Below are 18,995 nucleotides of genomic sequence, written 5' to 3'. Positions count from 1 at the left end.
GACAAAGGAGGAATAGGGAAGGCTGAGTACCTACCTCAAGGGGGTCAGAGTCTGGAGGGGACATTATTTCTCATGTAGTGTGGTGACACCCCTACTAGAAATATGAACCAAGGGCTAGGATACATAGTATAGTTACCTTTGTGGGAAATGGTTGAATAGAGCAAGGTTACCACAGATGCCTCTAATATACTAATAATTGATGAACATTAGTATTTTCATGGGGATTGGCTAAAACCACATCATTAATTTTCAAATTTTCTTAGACAAAAGACTTACCAAATCTCTCTTCTCACAAATAACAATGTTTTCTTTCACACCCGCTCCCCAGATTACTATATCTTTAAAACAAAACATGAGGGGCTGGCCTGATGCCATCTGATTTCAGTCCTGCTCATTTGCTTGTCCGGAAAACTTTAAGCACAGACTCATAGAGTCCTTAATGAGAAAGCTCGTTAAAAAGCCGTCTGAAATTGGGAAACAAATTACACGTACAACACAGCCCACTCTTTCCTCTTCATTTCCTCCTTCCCCTCCCAGACTGCAGCATTATAAATGACAAGGCTAAGTGAATCATCAGGTTGAAAAAGGCACTGCTGAACAGATCTGTCTTTACCTCGCCACACTGATGACATTTATTTTGCTTCACTGCAGGACTAAAATATTACCCAAACAGCAGGGGGTCCCAGTACATGTAATGATGGCCTTGTGTGTATTTGGGTGGAACTTGAGCTTGTAATTGGTGAGTTCACACACTGATTTCAGAGCCTCTCCCTAGAAAGCTTGTTTATTCCTTGTGAAGGGTGAATTTTCCTTCCTTCAAGATGTACCGTTGGCCACCCTGGGAACGTTTCCTCAGGAGTCTTACTTCAGGATGGTAGAGATCATATTCAGAGCTGACCCAGCTACGAAGCTTCTTATTAAGTCACTCCCTACCCCTCTCCTCTGTGAGGAAACCTGAGGCAAATCAGGAGTTTCATGAGCTAGGATAGGCTTCCTGCCTCCTGGCTTGAAAGGAAGTGATGGTGGTGATTGTCCGCTGGAAGGAAGAGATGGGAGGTGTTTTTCTTTTTCTGTTGCTGCTGTTATCCTGCGGTGTAGAAAGGAAGGCTACAAATACCAAACAATCCTTCCACACCTGGCAGCCAGGGCAATGTTTGTGGGGAAAAGGAAATCCTTCCCGCCACCTTGTCCCTTGATTTATATAATTGTCTGGGGTTGAGGCACTTATAATTAGATATGGGCAACATCACTCTTTTCTGTGCTGAGGTAGGGAAAATATGTCTTCCAAGTTAGAAGATTAGGGCTTAGGCCCTAACTAGATTTGATTCTTCAGCATTTGTGAAACACCTTGAAATCTCAGTTTCTACCATGTTCCAGGCACTGTACCAGGCACTCAGAATGCAAAAACAGAGGTCACTTTCTTCATCCTGAAGTTTTCCGTATTCTGCTGGAGAAGACAGGCACAGTCACCTCACAACACGTGCTTAACCGAAGGTATGAAAGAGTTGCTATGGGAGCAAGGAAGAGGACTGTGTTGCTTTTGAAATGGGGGAGAAAAGTAAGAGAGTCAGGGGATGGGGGCGAGAGGCGGTGAGACTATTGTTACAGAAGGTTTCACAAATCAGAAGCCTGAGCAAGATTTTGAAGAAAAAGAGCAACCACTTAGAGAGAAAGTTAGTACAGTGGTAGAAGGACCCTTGGTTGACAACACTAAAGGCACGGCAGAGGAAAAGAATCTGAGGAGAAGACCGAAAAGGAATGGGCTGAGGAGTAGGAGGAGAACCAGTAGGGAATGTCTTTACATGCTAGGAGAGGCCAATTACGATGCGGGTGGACAAGCACCCGTTAACTGGGCAGATGGGAGTTACCTGGTGATGTTAGCAAGAACAATTCAGCGGTATTTGGGGGAAGATCAGAGTGGGGTGATAGAATGAAAGGAGAGCATCAGAGCTAATCAGTATATCTTAATGTTTAGTGGACTTGGTTGTGAGGAGATTAATAGGGTGTTGGCTAGGGAGGGGCGAGGGGTGAAGCAAGGTTTTCCTTGTTTTTGTTTATGATTAAAACTTGGGCATAGTTATGTGCCACAGAGAAGAAGGCAGTGGAGGAGAGGAGTTAACTTTGAGGAGACAGATGGGATTACACGGAATTAATTACTACCTCACGGAGTCCTTCTGAGGATTAAACGAGATCCCCTGGTGAACCCTTTTTGTACAGAGATATGCACATGTGAAGTATGATTATCCTGCTGTGGAAATAAAACCTCCACGCAGCACGACATTTGAGCTCACTTATCACTTGGCTGCTGAGATAGGCAAAGCCCCTCTCCATAGCCTTTTTGTGTGTGCTGCTTTCCTATTTCCTCTGGCCACCACTTTAGACGCTAGAGTCCAAGAATGAACTGAGCCCTCCTTGACATTTCTTCCTGCCAAACACAACTCATCAGTTCCCTTGGATCACAACAGGAAGCTGAGGGTTGATAAGTGAGACATGATCAAGGGAAGGGGCAAACGTCTTCTCATTGTTAGGAAGTGGGACTAACATTCAGACTCCACGTGAACTTCTCTTGGTCAGTTTATTACCTTTTTGTTGGAGAACCCTGGAGCCACCTCAGCTATGAAGTGGGCTGTTCCTTCATGGACACCAGTGGCTCCTTTATTTTGATTCATGAACTTCTAGTCCCACTGGGTAGGAATTTTTGTCTGTTGTGTTTATTGCTGCATCCCTAGTGCCTAGAAGAGTATCTAGCACATAAACAAACAAAAAACCAAAAAAACAAAATCTGTTGCCTTTGAGTCGATTTCAGCTCATAGTGACCCTACAGAACAGAGTAGAACTGCCCCATAAGGTTTCCAAGGAGTGGCTGGTGGGTTTAAACTACCAACCTTTCGGTTAGCAGCTGAACGCTTATCCAGTGTGCCACTGGGGGTCCTATCTAGCACATAGAAGGAGTTTAACGAATTTGTGCTAAGTGAATGAATTCACTTATTCATTCATCCTTGCACTAAATCAAAATGAGTGGATACTCACGGGCCAGCTACCAAGCATATCCTAGATAAATAGAGATAAATAGCATTTGCTATTATTTAAAAAATGTATGTTCTACACCAGGCACAAATAGGAAAACTGACTCAGAGAAAAGTTACTTGGTTGAGGATAATATGGCTGGAAAGTGGGGGAAGTTGGAATTCCTTCTGCCTGACTCTAAAACCTATGCTCTTTCTACACTGCCTAACTCTGACCTCGTTCCTCGTCATTCTCCAACTCAAATCTTACTCTTCAGCCATAATTAACCACTTGAACATGTTATGTTTTCTGTTAGGTGTTTACTTTGCCTGGGACACACTCAGCTGCTCTCTATAATTCTTCCTCAACCTCCTCCTGGGGGGCTTTCCCGAAATGATGTTCTTTGGCTAGGATAGGTTGCCCTTCCTCTCTGCTGTGCCAGGATCCCTTTGCAGTCTTTTGTCATAGAATGCATCAGACACGTTGTTGTTGTTAGCTGTCATTGGTTTGGCCCCTGATTCATGATGACCCCATGCACAATGGAATGAAATGCTTCCTGGTTCTGTGCTATCTCCATAATTGATTGCGGATTGGACCATTGTGATCTATAAAGTTTTTACTGGCTAATTTTTGGAAGTAGATTACCATGCATTTCTTTCTAGTCTGTCTCAGTCTGGAAGCTCTGCTGAAACCTGTTCAACAACACAGCAACATGTAAGCCTCCACTGATAGATGATGGCTGTGCCTGAGATGTATTGCTGGAATCGAACCTGGGTCTCCCACACATAAAAAAAATAAAATATAGAAGATGATAATTCTGCTACTGAACTGCCAATGCTCCCTATACAAATTATAAATGCCTATTTATGTGTGCCTCTCCCCACTAGATGATGAGAGGCTCCAGGGCAGGTACTATGTCTTCATAATAAGAGCTGCTATTTATATATACGGAAACCCTGGTAGCGTAGTGGTTAGGTGCTACGGCTGCTAACCAAAGGCTTGGCAGTTCAAATCTGCCAGGTGCTCCTTGGAAACTCTACGGGGCAGTTCTACTCTGTCCTATAGGGTCACTATGAGTCGGAATCGACTTGGCGGCACTGGGTTTGGTTTTTGGTATTTATATATACAGTTAAATAGGGTGGACGTGTACTCACTCACCTTTTTTAAATCTCAATACAATTACTTGAGGTGGATATTTTTATGCCTGTTTTAAAGATGAGGAAACTGAGACTCAGAGAAGCTAAATAACTTTCCCAAGGTCACAATGAGTAGCTAAGCCAGGAATTAAACCTAGGTACATCTAATTCCAAGGCCCAAATTCTTTTCACTTCACTATGTTATCATCAGAGCCATTCAAAGATACCCACAGCTTAGCTGGGGGTATAGATAAACAGATACATACCACTCAAATAATGAGTTTGGTGAGCTAATACAGGTTTGTGCAAAGTTCTTTGAGGGAACATATGCAAGGGAAGAATTTGTTCTCTCTGGGGGAGGTGGGGACTGGAAAGGCTTCCTAAGGTTGCCAGAATGCTTGGAATTTGTAGACTGGTTCCATAATGATGGTTTGCAGCAGAGAAAGGTTCCCTGCATTGAATACTGGTGGTTAGTTTCAGGAGCCACAGCAGCCTTTGCCCAGGTCACTACTGCTTTCAGATTGGTCCATTTGGGTGACAGGAATTTAGCTCAAAAGCCTGCTGGTACCTGCTTAAGGGACAACTGGTTACCAGGCAACCCAGTCAACACATTGTTTCATTAAAATCATAGGCCTGTGTGTGCATGTATATGTGAAAACTCCTACTTTACATAAGCATAGTTTTAATCTTCCACAATATATGTTAAATTTAAACGAAATCAGCACATTTTCAAGTTTATGGCTATATGGAATAGGGATTAAAAAAAAAACCCAAAAAAAAGGGATAGTAACTCCTAATTAGTATTGGCTCCTCTTTCTGCTCTTGTTTCATAACTGCAAGGCATCCCTGGAGGCTGCTTTCTCTAGATTTTCTCCTTCAGGGAATTCATCTATATTCTAGGCTTGAACTACCAGAAAGTTTCTATAGAATTAAGCTTATAACTACAAGCAAAGCATGGCTTTAAAACATATGGTACAATACTTTCTTTGTCTGCTCTGAAGGGTATTTGTGAGGGAGGGCACAGTGGGTGGCCAGATACCTTTGTGGGGCTCTGGCACCAGGCCATTAGGATGATTCTAACCTGCTCCACTTCCTAGCTGTGTGGCCTTGGGCAAGTTACTTAACCTTAAGCCTAAATTCCTGAACTCTAAAAGAGTGATAATAATAGTATGTATGCTATTGGGAGGATTAATGAACTAATGGCAAAAGCGCTTAGTGACTCTGGTTCTTTAAAACTCACCAATAAGTGCTAGCTGTAATATTAATTATTCTTATTCTTATCATTAACAAGATGAGGCAATTTGGGAGAATGTGATTTGAGACCTATGAAGCGCTATGACCCGTAAAATATTATTATTGTGTACACTGTTGAGGAGTGAACTCTAAAAAGCATGGTAGAAAGAGCAGAGAAAAGGAAATCAGGAAAGCCAGATCCTAACGCTACCCTGCCACTAACCAGCAGTGTAACCCTGGGCAAGTTTGTCTCTGAGATTCCTTTTTTCTCACTGGAAAATGAAGCCATTTGATTAGCTTATCTTGAAGATCCATCAAACTCTGGAATTCTATGATTCCATGGGCAAATAACTTACACAGCAAATCTTACACAGTTCCTGGACTAGAGGAGAAGGTCATTATGAGTTATATGTATCAATGTTTGAAGCATCTCTCTGAGGTTGATAAAAGTTAATCCCAACTGCAACAACCAGGACAGTAATCTAGGGAAATCCTACACACCTCAGGAATCCTGAAGGATATCATTGTAGCAGAAGATAACAACTTGTAACTATAATGGCAATACTGAGCTAGTCAGAAAAAAGACCAGATTATGCCTAGTACCTGCATACTAAGACAGGAAAGTGGGTACAAGAACCCCTCATATTTTTTGGATTTGTGGTTTTGAAAAGTTGTGGTGTACTGGCAGTTCTCCCCATACAGTTTGTTGGGCTCTTTGCTTTCTATTTCCCTAATACTGCAAGGAGCCCTAGTGGTACAGTGGTTAAGTGCTCGGCTGCTGGCCACAAGGTCCATGGTTCAAACCTATCATCTGCTCCACAGGAGAAGGATGGGAAAGTCTGCTTCCATAGAGATTACAGCCTTGGAAACCCTGTGGAGCGGTTCTACTCTACTATAGGGTCACTGAGTCAGAATCAACTTGACGGTAACAGGTTTGGTTTTGGTTTTAACACTTATTGCTGAAGGAGCACTGGTGGCACAATGGTTAAGTGCTTGGCTGCTAACTGAAAAGTTAGTGGTTCAAACCCACCAGTGGCTCTGTAAGAGAAAAGACCAGGTGATCTGCTCCTGTAAAGATTACAGCTTGGGAAACCCTATGGGGCAGTTCTACTTTGTCCTATAGGGTCATTATGACTTGGAATTGACTCAAGATGGTACAAAACAACAAAGTTTTTGCTACACTGTCTGTCAGTTTGTCATACTGTGGTGGCTTGTGTGTTGGTATGATGCTGGAAATTATGCCACCCATATTTCACATTCCAGCAGCGTCATCCATGGTGGACAGATTTCACTAGAGCTTCCAGACTAAGACAGACTAGGAGAAATGCTCTGGTGATCTACTTCCAAAAATTAGCCAATGTGATCTTATGGGTCAAAAGAGGATATTGGCTGATACAGAGCTGGAAGGTGATCCCACTAGGTTGGTTGTTATTGTTAGTGACCTTCAACTCAATTCTGATTCATGGTGGCCCCATGTTTGTCAGAGTAGAACTGTGCTCTGTAGAGTTTTCAAGGCTGTGACCTCTCAGAAGCAGATTACCAGGTCTGTCTTCTGAGGTGCCTCTGGGTGGGTTCAAACTGCCAACCTTTCAGCTAGTAGTAGAGCGGTTAATTGTTTGCATCACCCAGGGACTCCCCCATGTTGGAAGGCACTGAAAATACAGAGTGGCTACGATGAATTTGAACATACCAACAATCATGAAGATGGCATAGGATTGGGCATCATTTTGTTCTGTTGTATGGGGCCGCCTGCCATATGTCAGAGATAACTTGATGGTAACAACAGCAAAAATGCTTACTGAGTACCTGTTATGTGTTAGATGCTGTGGTGAACACTCTGGGGATACAGTGGCTACTGAGATATAGTTTCTATTCTGAAAGGGCTGACAATCTATTGGATAAAGCATTTTAACTGTGGGAGATACTTTTACCTGCATACTAAGACAGGAAAGTAGGTACAAGAACATCTTCTGTATAGTCCTGTATGGTGCTTATATTGTCTATATATTGTTTGTTATTCTGTGAAAACATAGCTGTTTGTGTATTTAACTTTGACTTGTTTCTCCACTCTCAACCCTCTAGCAGCTTCTGGATATTAAATATTATCTGTTCATGTGAGTTGTACCAGAAGGAAGAGTCATCTATTTTTTTTTTTTTTTACTTCCTAATGAGCCTTCAAGCTGATTTGCAGGGCAACTATTCTTTCCTTTTCTCCCTAGAGGACCGATCAGTTCAGAATTCACTGCTTGGTCTTAGTCTCCACCAGTACTCAAATTGTATTCTTTCTGTCCCCTCTTCCTTCCCCAGTCCCATATAAAACCAAATAATGGGGGGGCGGGGAGCGGGGGGGGGGCCGGGGGCCGAGAACAAACTAGAAAGTGAGGTGTGGTGGCAGTAACTTTGATGGATAGGCTAAATATTTTTTTGCTACTATAGCAACTACTATTAAATAGCTCTTCACTTTAAAACTGTTTGGTAATGTGAAAGTTATTTTGCAAGTAAGTGCTTAAAATCACCTATAATTACCTAAGATACTTTTAGCTCCCTCCAAGATTCTTCTTAAAGAGACTTCTATTTTTTTCTTTATTGTTATAAATGTGGAATGCAGTATTGATAGATTTCCCCAAACTCACAGATTTTCACATTCCTTGAGAATGACAACACTATTATGACAACCACAATAGAAAGGATTTCCATAAAAATACTTAATTAAAAATAAAAGATTTGATGCATAAAGATATTTTGAATTATCTGGAAAATTGATGCTGGATAACTGAATGCTCATTCAACAATTCATTAGGTAAACCTGTATTAAATGCCTAAAAGTGTCAGGCATTGTGCAAGGTATTACAAACATAAAGGAGAGTAAGATGTGTACTGCTTTCGAGGAGCGGAATTAAAAATTGCTTGCCTTATATATTGTACAAATGCTTAACATTTTACAAAATGCTTTCCCACGCAACAATTCATTTCATCCTCAGAGCAATCAATACTGGCTCCACGCTTCATAACTTTGAGATTTCTTGTTGCTCACTGTTATTTGGCAAACAGAATGCTCATTTTGTTGATGCTAATATTAATATTTTTCCTTTATCCCTGGTTTGATTTTATGTGCCTAATGTCTAACAGCTTACAAAGTGCTTTCATGTTTCATTGGAAAGACTTGAAGTTTTCTTACCTTCTCTCCTTCTAGGCCTCTTTTCTCCTTAGCCTGAGTTTCCCCTAGAGGTGGCCTAAAATGACTTCTCAATTCCCGGTGAGTTCTATTAAAATCACTTTGACCTCTACTACATATCCATGGTGGAGACTTGGTTCTTGGATCCCTTGCCCATCAAACCCTTTAGGCTATAATCTCAGAACTTCATTCTTACTTCATTTTCTCTCTCCATTTTTCCTTTATTCCATCCCTGACCATGTCTTCCAAGTCATTTGCTATCTTTGGAATATTTTTTCATTAAAAAATAGAAACACAGGATTGAGGATCATCCCAATGCTTTTACTTTACAGAGAAGGAAACTGAAGCCCAGAGCCATCAAGTTTCAATGCCAAGGCCACACAATTAGGTGGTAGAGCTGGGGCTTGAACCTGAGATCTAGTACTTTGACCAGAGGGCTTTCTACATCATTCGGTCTTTAAAAGCTACTAGCCAAATGAAACTTCCTTCCCAGGACACCAAGTGTTTCTCTTATATTGCAAATATATAGCTATTTGATTACTGTTGCAACAGAGCTTCTACTCAGTTTTAGAATAATTCACAGATTATATTATATTCTTCTAGAGTATGGCAGTTCACATAGGAATTATGTGGTCATGCAATCAACAAACATTTATCGATCACCTACTATGTGCCAAGCGTCTAGTACTGGGGAACAAAAAGACTTCAAGGTTTCGGCCTGACTTCAATTGGAAATATTCTTTGGATTCGCTAATGCAGTGTAGACTCATTCAGTATTGAATTATTAGTGGTTACCGATAACGTTAGTGTAAATGGTCCTGTGTTAAGAAAGTTAGTAACTAAGTGAACCCTAGCAAAGTAAATACACAGACATTAAAGCCTTTACTTACATGCATTTAAGATTTCACACGTGCAGAGGACCCAAGAATTGTTATTTAAATGTCTCCAAGTGTGGTTTTAAAAGTCTCCCAAATCTTTTCTTGCTAAACAAAAACAAAACAAAACGCCAACAAAGGTTAAATCTCCATAATCTATTTCCTTGTACTAGTTTTCCCTCCAGCAGACTCCATCTCCAGAGAGGCCTGGAACTAGGGGACTCGCAGAGCCCGGGACGGGTCCTTTCCGCCCGCCCCCCGCTGGGGTAACAACGCCCGCTGCGAGGGGAGCCGCTGCCACCGGGCTACCCTTCCGGCCGCCGTCGCCCCGCCTGGCTTGGAGCTCGGCAATCGCGCGGAGCGGCCGGCCGGGGGCGCAGATGCCCGGCCCCTCCCGGGACTCTTCCGCTCTCCCCGAGTGCAGCGGCGCTGAGGTCTGCGCTGTCTGGCTCTTCCTGCCGCGCTCCTACTCCCCTCTCCTGACTTACTTGGCGAGCCCATGGCGGTGGTGGCAAGGGGACGGCGCTTCCCTCGGGCATGGCTCCGCAGGTGCAACTCTGACTCTTTTCTGAACTGCAAAAGGCAGCCCCGGGTTGCGCGGGGGGCGGCCCGAGTAACCCGGGCCTTGTTTCTTGTTGCAGGAGGGCCTGGCAGGGCTGCGGCCGGGAGTACCGCGTCGCGCTTTGCACGGAGTTGAAGCAGCCCCTGGCCATTGAGGAAGTCAGTCCCCGCTCTGTCCGTCCTCATGAGGTAGGGTGACTGGCCTACCCCCAGGAACCCTTGGCGCCCCGTTTACCACCCTTCTGAACTTCGACCTCGCAGGCTTCCATCCTGAATCAAGTTACCCTCAGCTAGGGGGCGAACTGGAAATTGGAGCTCAACTTTAGTCTTGGGCAAGTAGGACCCTTTCAGAGTTCACAAAAAGGCGGGAAGTGCTAATGGAGGATTGTTCCCCAATACACAAATACAGGCCTCTCTCCGAATGCCCAAGAGCTGTTGCCTTAGAAACAGAATTCTGATTTGCACATTACTTTGAATAACTACCTGCAAGCTATTAATTTAACACAGGTAAATGGACCCCATCATCTGCTTTGTTCCTCTCCAGTGTCATCTTCTAATTATCTGCCTCCCCCCTACATTTACGCTAATATTATTAGTAACCACTAATAATTCGGTGTTGAATGATTCTACACTGCATTAGCAAATCCAAAGAATGTTTCCAACTGAAGTTAGGCCAAAACCTTAAAATCTTTTTGTTCCCCAGTATGATGTGCTTGGCACATAGTACATGATCAATAAATGTTGATTGAATGACCACATCGTTCAATCTAATTATCATACACCCTGCATTTCCATGTGAATTTGTGCCTTGTGCCCTCCTGTAGTATACTGTAGTGGTTTGGGGTGGGGTTAGTTTAGGGTTGTGGGCAATTTCACTAACTATTGGAAGTTACATTGGCTTCCATGTCTGTTGACCACTCTGGGGACATGGTGTTATCTGGTATGGAGAATGAGAACCTCTGAAAAGGTGAAGCAGGCAATGAGCCTCAGCGTTGGAGACCACTGGTGAGCAGGAAGACATGTGGCTGCAGCCCTGAAGTGTCACTAACATGGACCTGTGTCTAAAATGAATTATTTGGGTGAGCCCATGATGGCAGACAGTCTGCTTCCTGGGATTCACCTGCTGACAGACTTCCATCCTTCTTGACTCAAGGTAGAGTGACTTGGGAACGTGTGTGTTCTGTGCACTTGTCAACAACTGATGTCACACAGAATGTGTGCAGGCTGAGTGAGGGCTGGGCTTCTTTGTTCTGTGATATGTCCCAACATTACATTGTAAGCTCGTGAGAGTTGGGACTATGTTAGCATTACTCATCATCGAATCTCCACAGTCTGGAATGGCGTCAGGCACATAGCAGATATTTAATTATTAATTGTTGAACGAATGAATGAATTTTGTAGATAAAAATGCCTTCTTACCAATATGACTGCCTCTGTACAATACTAGACACACAAACAAATAAATAAATGCCGTCAATTCTGCCTCTAATGCTTCATTTCCTCCTGGAATTCCAGCTCCTGATGGGATGGGGTGGTCTACTACGGTTGGTTCTCTAGCATGCATCAGAATCACCTGGGCTTTGTTAAAACAAGTTGGATTTGTAAAACAATCAGATTGTTAAGACAGATTGCTGGGCTCCATCTCCAGAGTTTCTGATTCAGTAGGCCTGGGATGGGGGCCTGAGAATTATGCGTTTCTAACAAGTTCTCAGGTGATTCTTTTGCTGGTGGTCTGGGGCCCACAGTTTGAGAACCACTGGCCTACAGAGTTTAGAAAACTGCTGACTGCATTGCTGAGGACCTGCCTCAGATCTGGTACTATAGAAAAACATAGAAGCCAGGGATTTAGGACTAGCCTCCAGGATTCCTGATTCCCCAAACAGATCAGTGCTCTTTAATGGCTTCTTACTGTTCCTAGTATGAAGTCTAAGATCCTCAATAAGGCCTACAAGTACCTGTATGATGTGGTTCCTGTCTCTCCCTCTAGCCTCATCCCCCTCCTCTTTGTGCTCTAGGCTCACTGGTTTTTCTTTAGTCTTTACCATAGGGCCTTTGCACATGCCACTGCTTCAGTCTGGGATGCTTTCCCCTTCCTATCTTTGAATGGTTAACTCTTGCTATCCTTAGTTCAAGTGTTATTTTCCCAGAGATGATTTTCTTGACCTCTCTAAAAGATCTGATCTCCTCATTATGTGTTTTCATAGCACCATATATTTCTGTCTTTAACACTTTATGTTGGATTTGTAATTTAACACATATATTTTCACAATTATTTGATTAATATCTGTCTTCCCTACTATACTTTTAGCTCCATGAAGGCCAGAATCTTGTCTATTTTGCCTCATGTTTGTCCACTGGGAAGTAGTTGGCATTTAATATATACCATAGTTTGGTAAAACTGAATGAAGTTCATCTCCGTGAATGCGTACTGCTCTACTTTGTTGCTCTATTTTCTTTATAGGTCAGAGTTGATGTCCACTTCTGTGGGGTTAACTTTGCTGATATACTAATCTGCCGTGGTCAGTATCAGGAAAAGCCCCCTCTTCCCTTCACACCTGGTGAGTACGAGGGGATCAAGTGATTGCTTCAGGGAAGGTGGATACAGAGAGTTTCTAGAACCATGCCCTCCATCCCAGGCTCTGCCATCAGTGCTGATCAGTGAGCTACTTTAGCCTCTCTGATAATTAGAATCCCTAGATTATGAGCCCATGAGGGTGGGTTCTATGTCTGTCTTGCTGAGCATTATATCTCTCTGGCTTAGCTCATGGTAGATATTCAAAATAAATACTTTAAAAATTAATAACTGAATGAATTTTCACATGCCAATATGTTCTCTAGAATTCTGCTCATCAAAATCTTCAGTGACCCCAGTCATTCCCTTTTCTTCCTTGATGGCGCCTGCGACTTTGTTTTATTTACTGAAGGATCACAAACATCTGTTTGCAGCTAAAACTCTAGTCTTCACAAACAACATTTCCAAAGAAACCTAATGCCAAGTGATTAGAAAGAAGAAAAACAGTTTCTTTTCCATTTCTTAGGAGCTCAGTGCCTGATTTTCATTAGGCCAAATCTTATTCCTTTTAGATTATGAATATGTGCACAAATGACTGATTTTTTTTTTGTTATTGTTGTTAATATTTACTTAAAGAACTGTAGGTATAGTTTAGCATGTGTACAGTGTGGGTATATTCAATATACATATGTGGTGTTAAGGATACAGTGATTGCATAATAGCTGCTGTGTTTCGGTCTTTTGGTGTTTGGTTGTACCTCAACAGTTGGACCCATTTCCCTCTATATTTGCCGATGTGCTGGGTAGGGTGAAAGATGTCAGACTCAGTCAAGTTATTCCCCTGGCAGCTTATGTGGGAAATGCGTAATCATTAAATTCAGAAATTTCGGAGGTAGAAGAGGAAAGGACAGGCAATACCAGTTCATCCAAATTAACCAGGTACTATATGAATAAAAATAGTTCTTGTCCTCAAGGACCTCATAGTCCAAAAGGCGACACAGGGAAACACATAAACACAATGTGATGAACATTGTAATTGGGGTGCTGGGCGAGCCAAAGACCCCAGTGATCAGGGTTAAAAGAACATGTGCAATAAACCAGAGACTCCATCAGCCTGAGACCAGAGGAACTAGTTGGTGCCCGGCTACCACCAATGACTGCCTTGACAGGAAACACAACAGAGAATCCCTGATGGAGCAGGAGAAAAGTGGGATGCAGACCTCAAATTCTAGTAAAAAGACCAGACTTAATCGTCTGACTGAGACTGGAGGGACCCCAGAGGTCATGGCCCCCAGACTCTCTGTTAGCCCAAAACTAAAACCATTCTCAAAGCCAACTCTTCAGACAAAGATTAGACTGGACTATAAAAAAAAAAAAAAAACCAAACCCAGTGCCGTTGAGTCGATTCCGACTTAGAGTGACTCTATAGGACAGAGTAGAACTGCCCCATAGAGTTTCCAAGGAGCGCCTGGTGAATTTGAACTGCTGACCCTTTGGTTAGCAGCTGTAGCACTTAACCACTATGCCACCAGGGTTTAAAATTATACTGGTTAGGAGTATACTTCTTAGCTCAAGTAGACACTTGAGACTATGTGGGCAGCTCCTGTCTGGAGGCAAAATGAGAAGGCAGAGGGGGACAGGAGCTGGTTGAGTGAACATGGGAAGCACTGGGGGAGAGAGGGAGTGTGCTGTCACATCGTAGGGAGAGCAACTAGGGTCACATAACAATGTGTGTATATATACATGTGCACCTGCTAACCTCTGTGCTTTTGCACATTCTTGAAATTTCCGTTGTATCACAACAAGAATGGGATCATAAAATCGTTCACATTCCTGGGCTTTGGGAACAATATGCTGACCCCTTTGCCCTGGGGGTAGGGTGGGGTGTCCACTCACCTACTCTCTTGGCTCCAGAAAGTTAATAGCATGGCCTGTTGATAAGGATTGTCTCATCTTCATGTGCTGGGCTTTACAGATGACCTAATGTTTAAACAATTTGTTTTAGGGATGGAGTTTTCTGGGATAGTATTGGAGACAGGCGCAGATGTCAGCACAGTGAAACAGGTAAATTAGTTGAAATCTAGGGCATCAATGTGTGTATAGCTGTGAGAAATGTGCTCAGCAGAAGTGTACTAAGTGTCAGAATCAGGGTCTTGCTTCTCCTGGTCTTTGCCAGCAGACAGCAAAGGGAAACCAAGAGGGAGGGGAAATAAACTCATTTTGAATTGGGGGAAGGAAGCCATGAAAGTTCCTGGCTTCGTTAAATTTTTTATTATGAGTAAAGGGCAGCACCTCCATCTTTAGTTACTGAGAGGATTGGGAATTTGCAAGTTTCAACCTCTTGTGAAAGAAATGAGCCCTGGGTTTCTACTTCATATTGCAGCCTTTTCCTTCATCTATCCCATCTTTGTTCCAAGATGAGCTAAATTGCCTTGGCAATCTGGTGGGGTATTGCGAGAATGGCTGGTTTATTTACTAAGCATTAACTCTGAACAGATAATTAAGGTGAACCTTCAGGAATCAGAGGTGTGAGTTTTGTCATTGTTTGTTTACTTTACTAATTCAGAGAGAGGTGAATGACTTAACAAACCCTTAATGCTGTTTTCCCTTCAGGGAGATTCGGTTATTGGCTGGAGTGTCCTTAATTGTCTGGCTGAAGAATGCGTCATTGACGAGAAGGTATCCTTACCTCGCATTATCAATGTTTGGAGATTATTTTCTCCTTTCTTTTCTTTCTTGATTTTCTACCTATCCCTCCCCTTACCCCTTCTTTTCTTTCTATTAATTTCGTCATATCTTATTTCTCAGCCAAGCACTTCTTTCTTTCAAATGCTAAAATCCTTCTGTATATAGGTGTGACAACCATTGCACAGAGCTTTGTTTCTGTGGAGTGGCTTAATGAAGAAGGCATTTTGTTTTCTGAGTCCTGGAGCAACTGGCTGTTTTCCAAATTGGACCATAGTTAGGTAGTTTTGGTAGAAAAACTGGTTTGGGGCATTGAACTGAATGTAATAGTCTTCTCCTCCACATGAAGCTTGTGAAAGAGAGAGCCCTGGGAAGAGAGCCAGCCTGGGCGGCCCAGTAGTGTTGTGTGGGGTATGAATGGTGTCCCCTAGTGGTGTGCAGTACACAATTTTTTTTTCAAAGCTTTATTGAGACACTGGTTTTGTTCCATTCTCCACTGCTCTTGGAGAATTTTCCACTGGGCTTGGTTACTTGGATGTGTTTCCCTTTGCAAATCAGTCACTCAGTCAAGTCATACTGTTTACTGAGCAACCTTTATGACCAGGTATATGCGCAAAATCCCTGAGTCACTATTATTTCTTTTTTGTAGACACTGTGGAAGATTCCAGAAGGGGTCACCCTCAGAGAAGCTGCTGCCCTGCCTATAACTTATGGCACTGCTATTTTGGCCCTGGAGCATCGGGCTTGTACCCAGCCGGGGTAAGGGTTGTGTAGACAATAAAGGGCTAGCCGGTATCCTTCTCTGATACCAGAAGTGCTGGCCAGGACCTTGCTCCTTCTCTTTTCTGTCCTTCAGGCCACGTTCAGTTTGGCTAAGGAAAGGCCAAAGAGGGATATTGACCCAGGTTTGGGGTCTGGTCATCATGGGGCCATCTTTTTGTCTGGGAGACAGTGGTAGGTTGTGAACTTTGCCAACATGAATTTGGAAAATTATCTCTCTCAAACCTGACCATTCTGGGGATCAACTCATAGAAAATCTTAAAGTTTAGAGAATTGCTTTGATGAAAGTCACTTGGCCCCAGTTTTAATGGGAGGCCTATGGTATTTGTTTCTCTGTGAGGCTTAGTTGGATATGCCCAGCTTGAGTATTTCATGCTCAGAGGGGCCAGAGTTTTCCATTTTTCCTGGACCATACATATTGCCTCTTATTCTTCTTGGTGAGCCTCTGGATTGCTCCAGATAGGTGGGTTTAGTTGAGCAGTGGCCACCGTCTTCTAAAATCCGGCAGTGTTTACTGTGAGAATGGTTTTAGGACAGAATTTCTGAGGCAGAAGTTGGAGTGGTAGTTCAAAGGAAGGGTTGCACTAATGCAGGGAAGAGGCTACCTGGAGAGCTTAAGAAATCACTTTCCTGGGAGGTCTTCAAGCCAGACCAAATTAGCACATACATAACTCAGCCGTAAAGTCAGAGAACAGATGTACATGAAGGGTTGAATGAAACGACTTCGGAGTTCTTGCTTTAGAGTGTTCTAACTCTAAAATGTTCACGAAATCACATTACAGGATGATTTGTGAAGGCTTTTGAAATAACACTTATCTTTCTCTGGCACAGAGAAACCGTCTTAGTGACAGCAGCAGCTGGAGCCACAGGCCTTGCAGTGATAGACGTGGCAACAAATGTTCTTCAGGCCAAGGTATTTGCATGCTAAATTCTCTATTTAACCCCCCCCCGCCCCATTTTCAAACATGGGATGTAGTCATTCATTTATTCAAAAACATGTGCAGGCACTAGGGACATAATGTAACCTGGAGTAGGGTCTTGCCATCTACAGTAAAACCTCCTAAAGCCAGAACCCGTGTAAGGCAGAACCCTGTCAGAGAGGGAAAACTCAAATATTTTCCATTAAAATGAGGGATAGAAAAGTGGTAAGACTGTACCCTGTCAAAGGTGGAAAGCTTGTGAGACCTGGAAAAACAAGGCAGCCCCATTGCGTTCTGGCTTTCACAGGTTTCACTGTATTTGTTTATAGACTAGTGAGGGGGATCTAGAAGTAAATCATTTGTCCTTCCAGTTACTGGAATCTGGCAAGACCCAACTCACTTTATGGCCTTTGCAGATGCTATTCCCTGTAGTATTCTGAACTGTCTCTCCCTGTGCTTCATATTTAAACTCCATCTCATAGTACCTTACACTTCTTTTTCATAGTATACGTCTCGGTCTGTGCTTACTCCTTTACTTGTGTCATTGTCTTCCACCTCCTAGACTGTAATCCCATGAAGTCAGAGGAAGTGCCTTTTTTGGCTCAATGTTACAGTCCTGGCACCTAGTAAGGCACCTCCAAGTAGTAGGCAAACTATTTTTTTTTTCTTTTTATTGTGCTTTAAGTGAAAGTTTACAAATCAAGTCAGTCTCTTACACAAAAACTACATACTCCCAGTTGCTCTCCCCCTAATGAGACAGCCCATTCCCTCCCACTACTCTCTCTTTTCGTGTCCATTTTGCCAGCTTTAACCCCCTCTACCCTCTCATCTCCCCTCCAGGGAGGAGATGCCAACATAGTCTAAAGTGTCCACCTGATCCAAGAAGCTCACTCCTCACCAGCATCCCTCTCCAACACATTGTCCGGTCCAATCCCTGTCTGAAGAGTTGGCTTTGGGAATGGTTCCTATCCTGGGCCAGCAGAAGATCTGGGGGCCATGACCACCAGGGTCCTTCTAGTCTCAGTCAGACCATTAAGTCTGGTCTTTTTATGAGAATTTGGGGTCTGCATCCCACTGCTCTCCTGCTCCCTCAGGGGTTCTCTGTTGTGTTCCCTTGTCAGGGCAGTCATCGGTTGTAGCCAGGCACCATTTATTTAGTTCTTTTGGTGTCAGGCTGATATAGTCTCTGGTTTATGTGGCCCTTTCTGTCTCTTGGGCTCATAATTACCTTGTACCCTTGCTGTTCTTCATTCTCCTTTGATCCAGGTGGGTTGAGACCAATTGATGTGTCTCAGATGGCCGCTTGCTAGTGTCAAACTATTTCTTGAATGAATGAAAGAAAGACCCAAGTCTCTGCAGGAGTGGGCTGTGGATGTTAAAGAAAGGACTTCTTGGAGAAGGTAGACATTTAAGCTGACTTTGGAAGGATTGGTAGCAGTAAAACAGGAAGAATGGAGATAAAGGTCATTTTTAGGGGTGGGAAAACACATGACAAGACAGAGAAATGTGAACTAGCATGATGCATTCAGAGAATTGCATATAGCATATCTGCAGCAAAGGACTTGGGGAGGGAATGGTGGACAGTGACTCCAGAGAGGTGTTGAAGGGCCTTGTGTGGACCTGAAGAATTTGAACATTTATTGGAAGCAATAGGGAGTGATTGAAGATTTTAAGTAGGGAAGTGCCATGATCATCTGCATTTTGCACACTTCACTTTGCAGTGGGGATGAGGAATAGGGACAAAGTTGTAGTAGTCTGGAGACAGTAGGGCAGATTCTTGGAGCAGGCCTAGTCAGAGATGATGATACCTGAAACAAGGCTATGGAGGTGATGGATTGAGTGAAGTGGAAGAAAATACAGAATCTGGTGCTTGGAGAACATCCTAATATACTTAAAGGAACTAGGACTTTGAAGTTAGCCTAGGTTCAGATTCTAGCTCTGAATAGCATCATTGTTCTTATTGTAAAGTAACACTTTCCTCATAGGGTTGTTGTGGGCATGTTGAGATTACATGTGTAGCGTGCCTATGTTGTTAAGAATCTCTTGATAAAAAAATTCTATTATTTGTGCAAACAGTTTGTGCTCGGCTACTACCCAAAAAGTTGGCAGTTTG

General features: G+C 43.0%; 1 protein-coding gene and 1 long non-coding RNA gene across 11 annotated transcripts in view; one reads left to right on the top strand and one right to left on the bottom strand.

Moving 5' to 3' along the window:
* Positions 1-798: 798 nt before the first annotated feature.
* LOC126066779 (uncharacterized) lies at positions 799-10,081 on the bottom strand. Its single transcript, XR_007515254.1, has 3 exons — positions 9,914-10,081; positions 9,441-9,533; positions 799-1,447 (listed from the first exon to the last, which is right to left on the bottom strand). It is a non-coding gene; the product is annotated as an uncharacterized LOC126066779 (long non-coding RNA).
* The window catches only part of LOC126066778 (quinone oxidoreductase-like protein 2), a 178,479-nt gene continuing 169,239 nt past the window's right edge, over positions 9,756-18,995 (top strand). For 7 of the 10 annotated variants that reach the window (XR_007515251.1, XR_007515250.1, XR_007515248.1 and 4 more), the window contains exons 1-7: positions 9,756-9,974; positions 10,067-10,175; positions 12,448-12,544; positions 14,503-14,561; positions 15,111-15,176; positions 15,832-15,941; positions 16,794-16,875. Coding sequence is in view for 2 of the 10 variants with exons in the window: in XM_049868148.1 (XP_049724105.1) it covers positions 9,925-9,974; positions 10,067-10,175; positions 12,448-12,544; positions 14,503-14,561; positions 15,111-15,176; positions 15,832-15,941; positions 16,794-16,875 (573 nt within the window). In the remaining 8 variants the exon portion in view is untranslated. The remainder of the gene's footprint in view (positions 9,975-10,066; positions 10,176-12,447; positions 12,545-14,502; positions 14,562-15,110; positions 15,177-15,831; positions 15,942-16,793; positions 16,876-18,995) is intronic. The other 3 variants (XR_007515252.1, XR_007515253.1, XM_049868149.1) reach the window with 2 other exon arrangements.

Source organism: Elephas maximus, chromosome 24, assembly GCF_024166365.1.
Source record: "Elephas maximus indicus isolate mEleMax1 chromosome 24, mEleMax1 primary haplotype, whole genome shotgun sequence".
NCBI classification, from domain to species: Eukaryota; Metazoa; Chordata; class Mammalia; order Proboscidea; family Elephantidae; genus Elephas; species Elephas maximus.
This window is presented reverse-complemented; position numbering and strand designations above follow the sequence as displayed.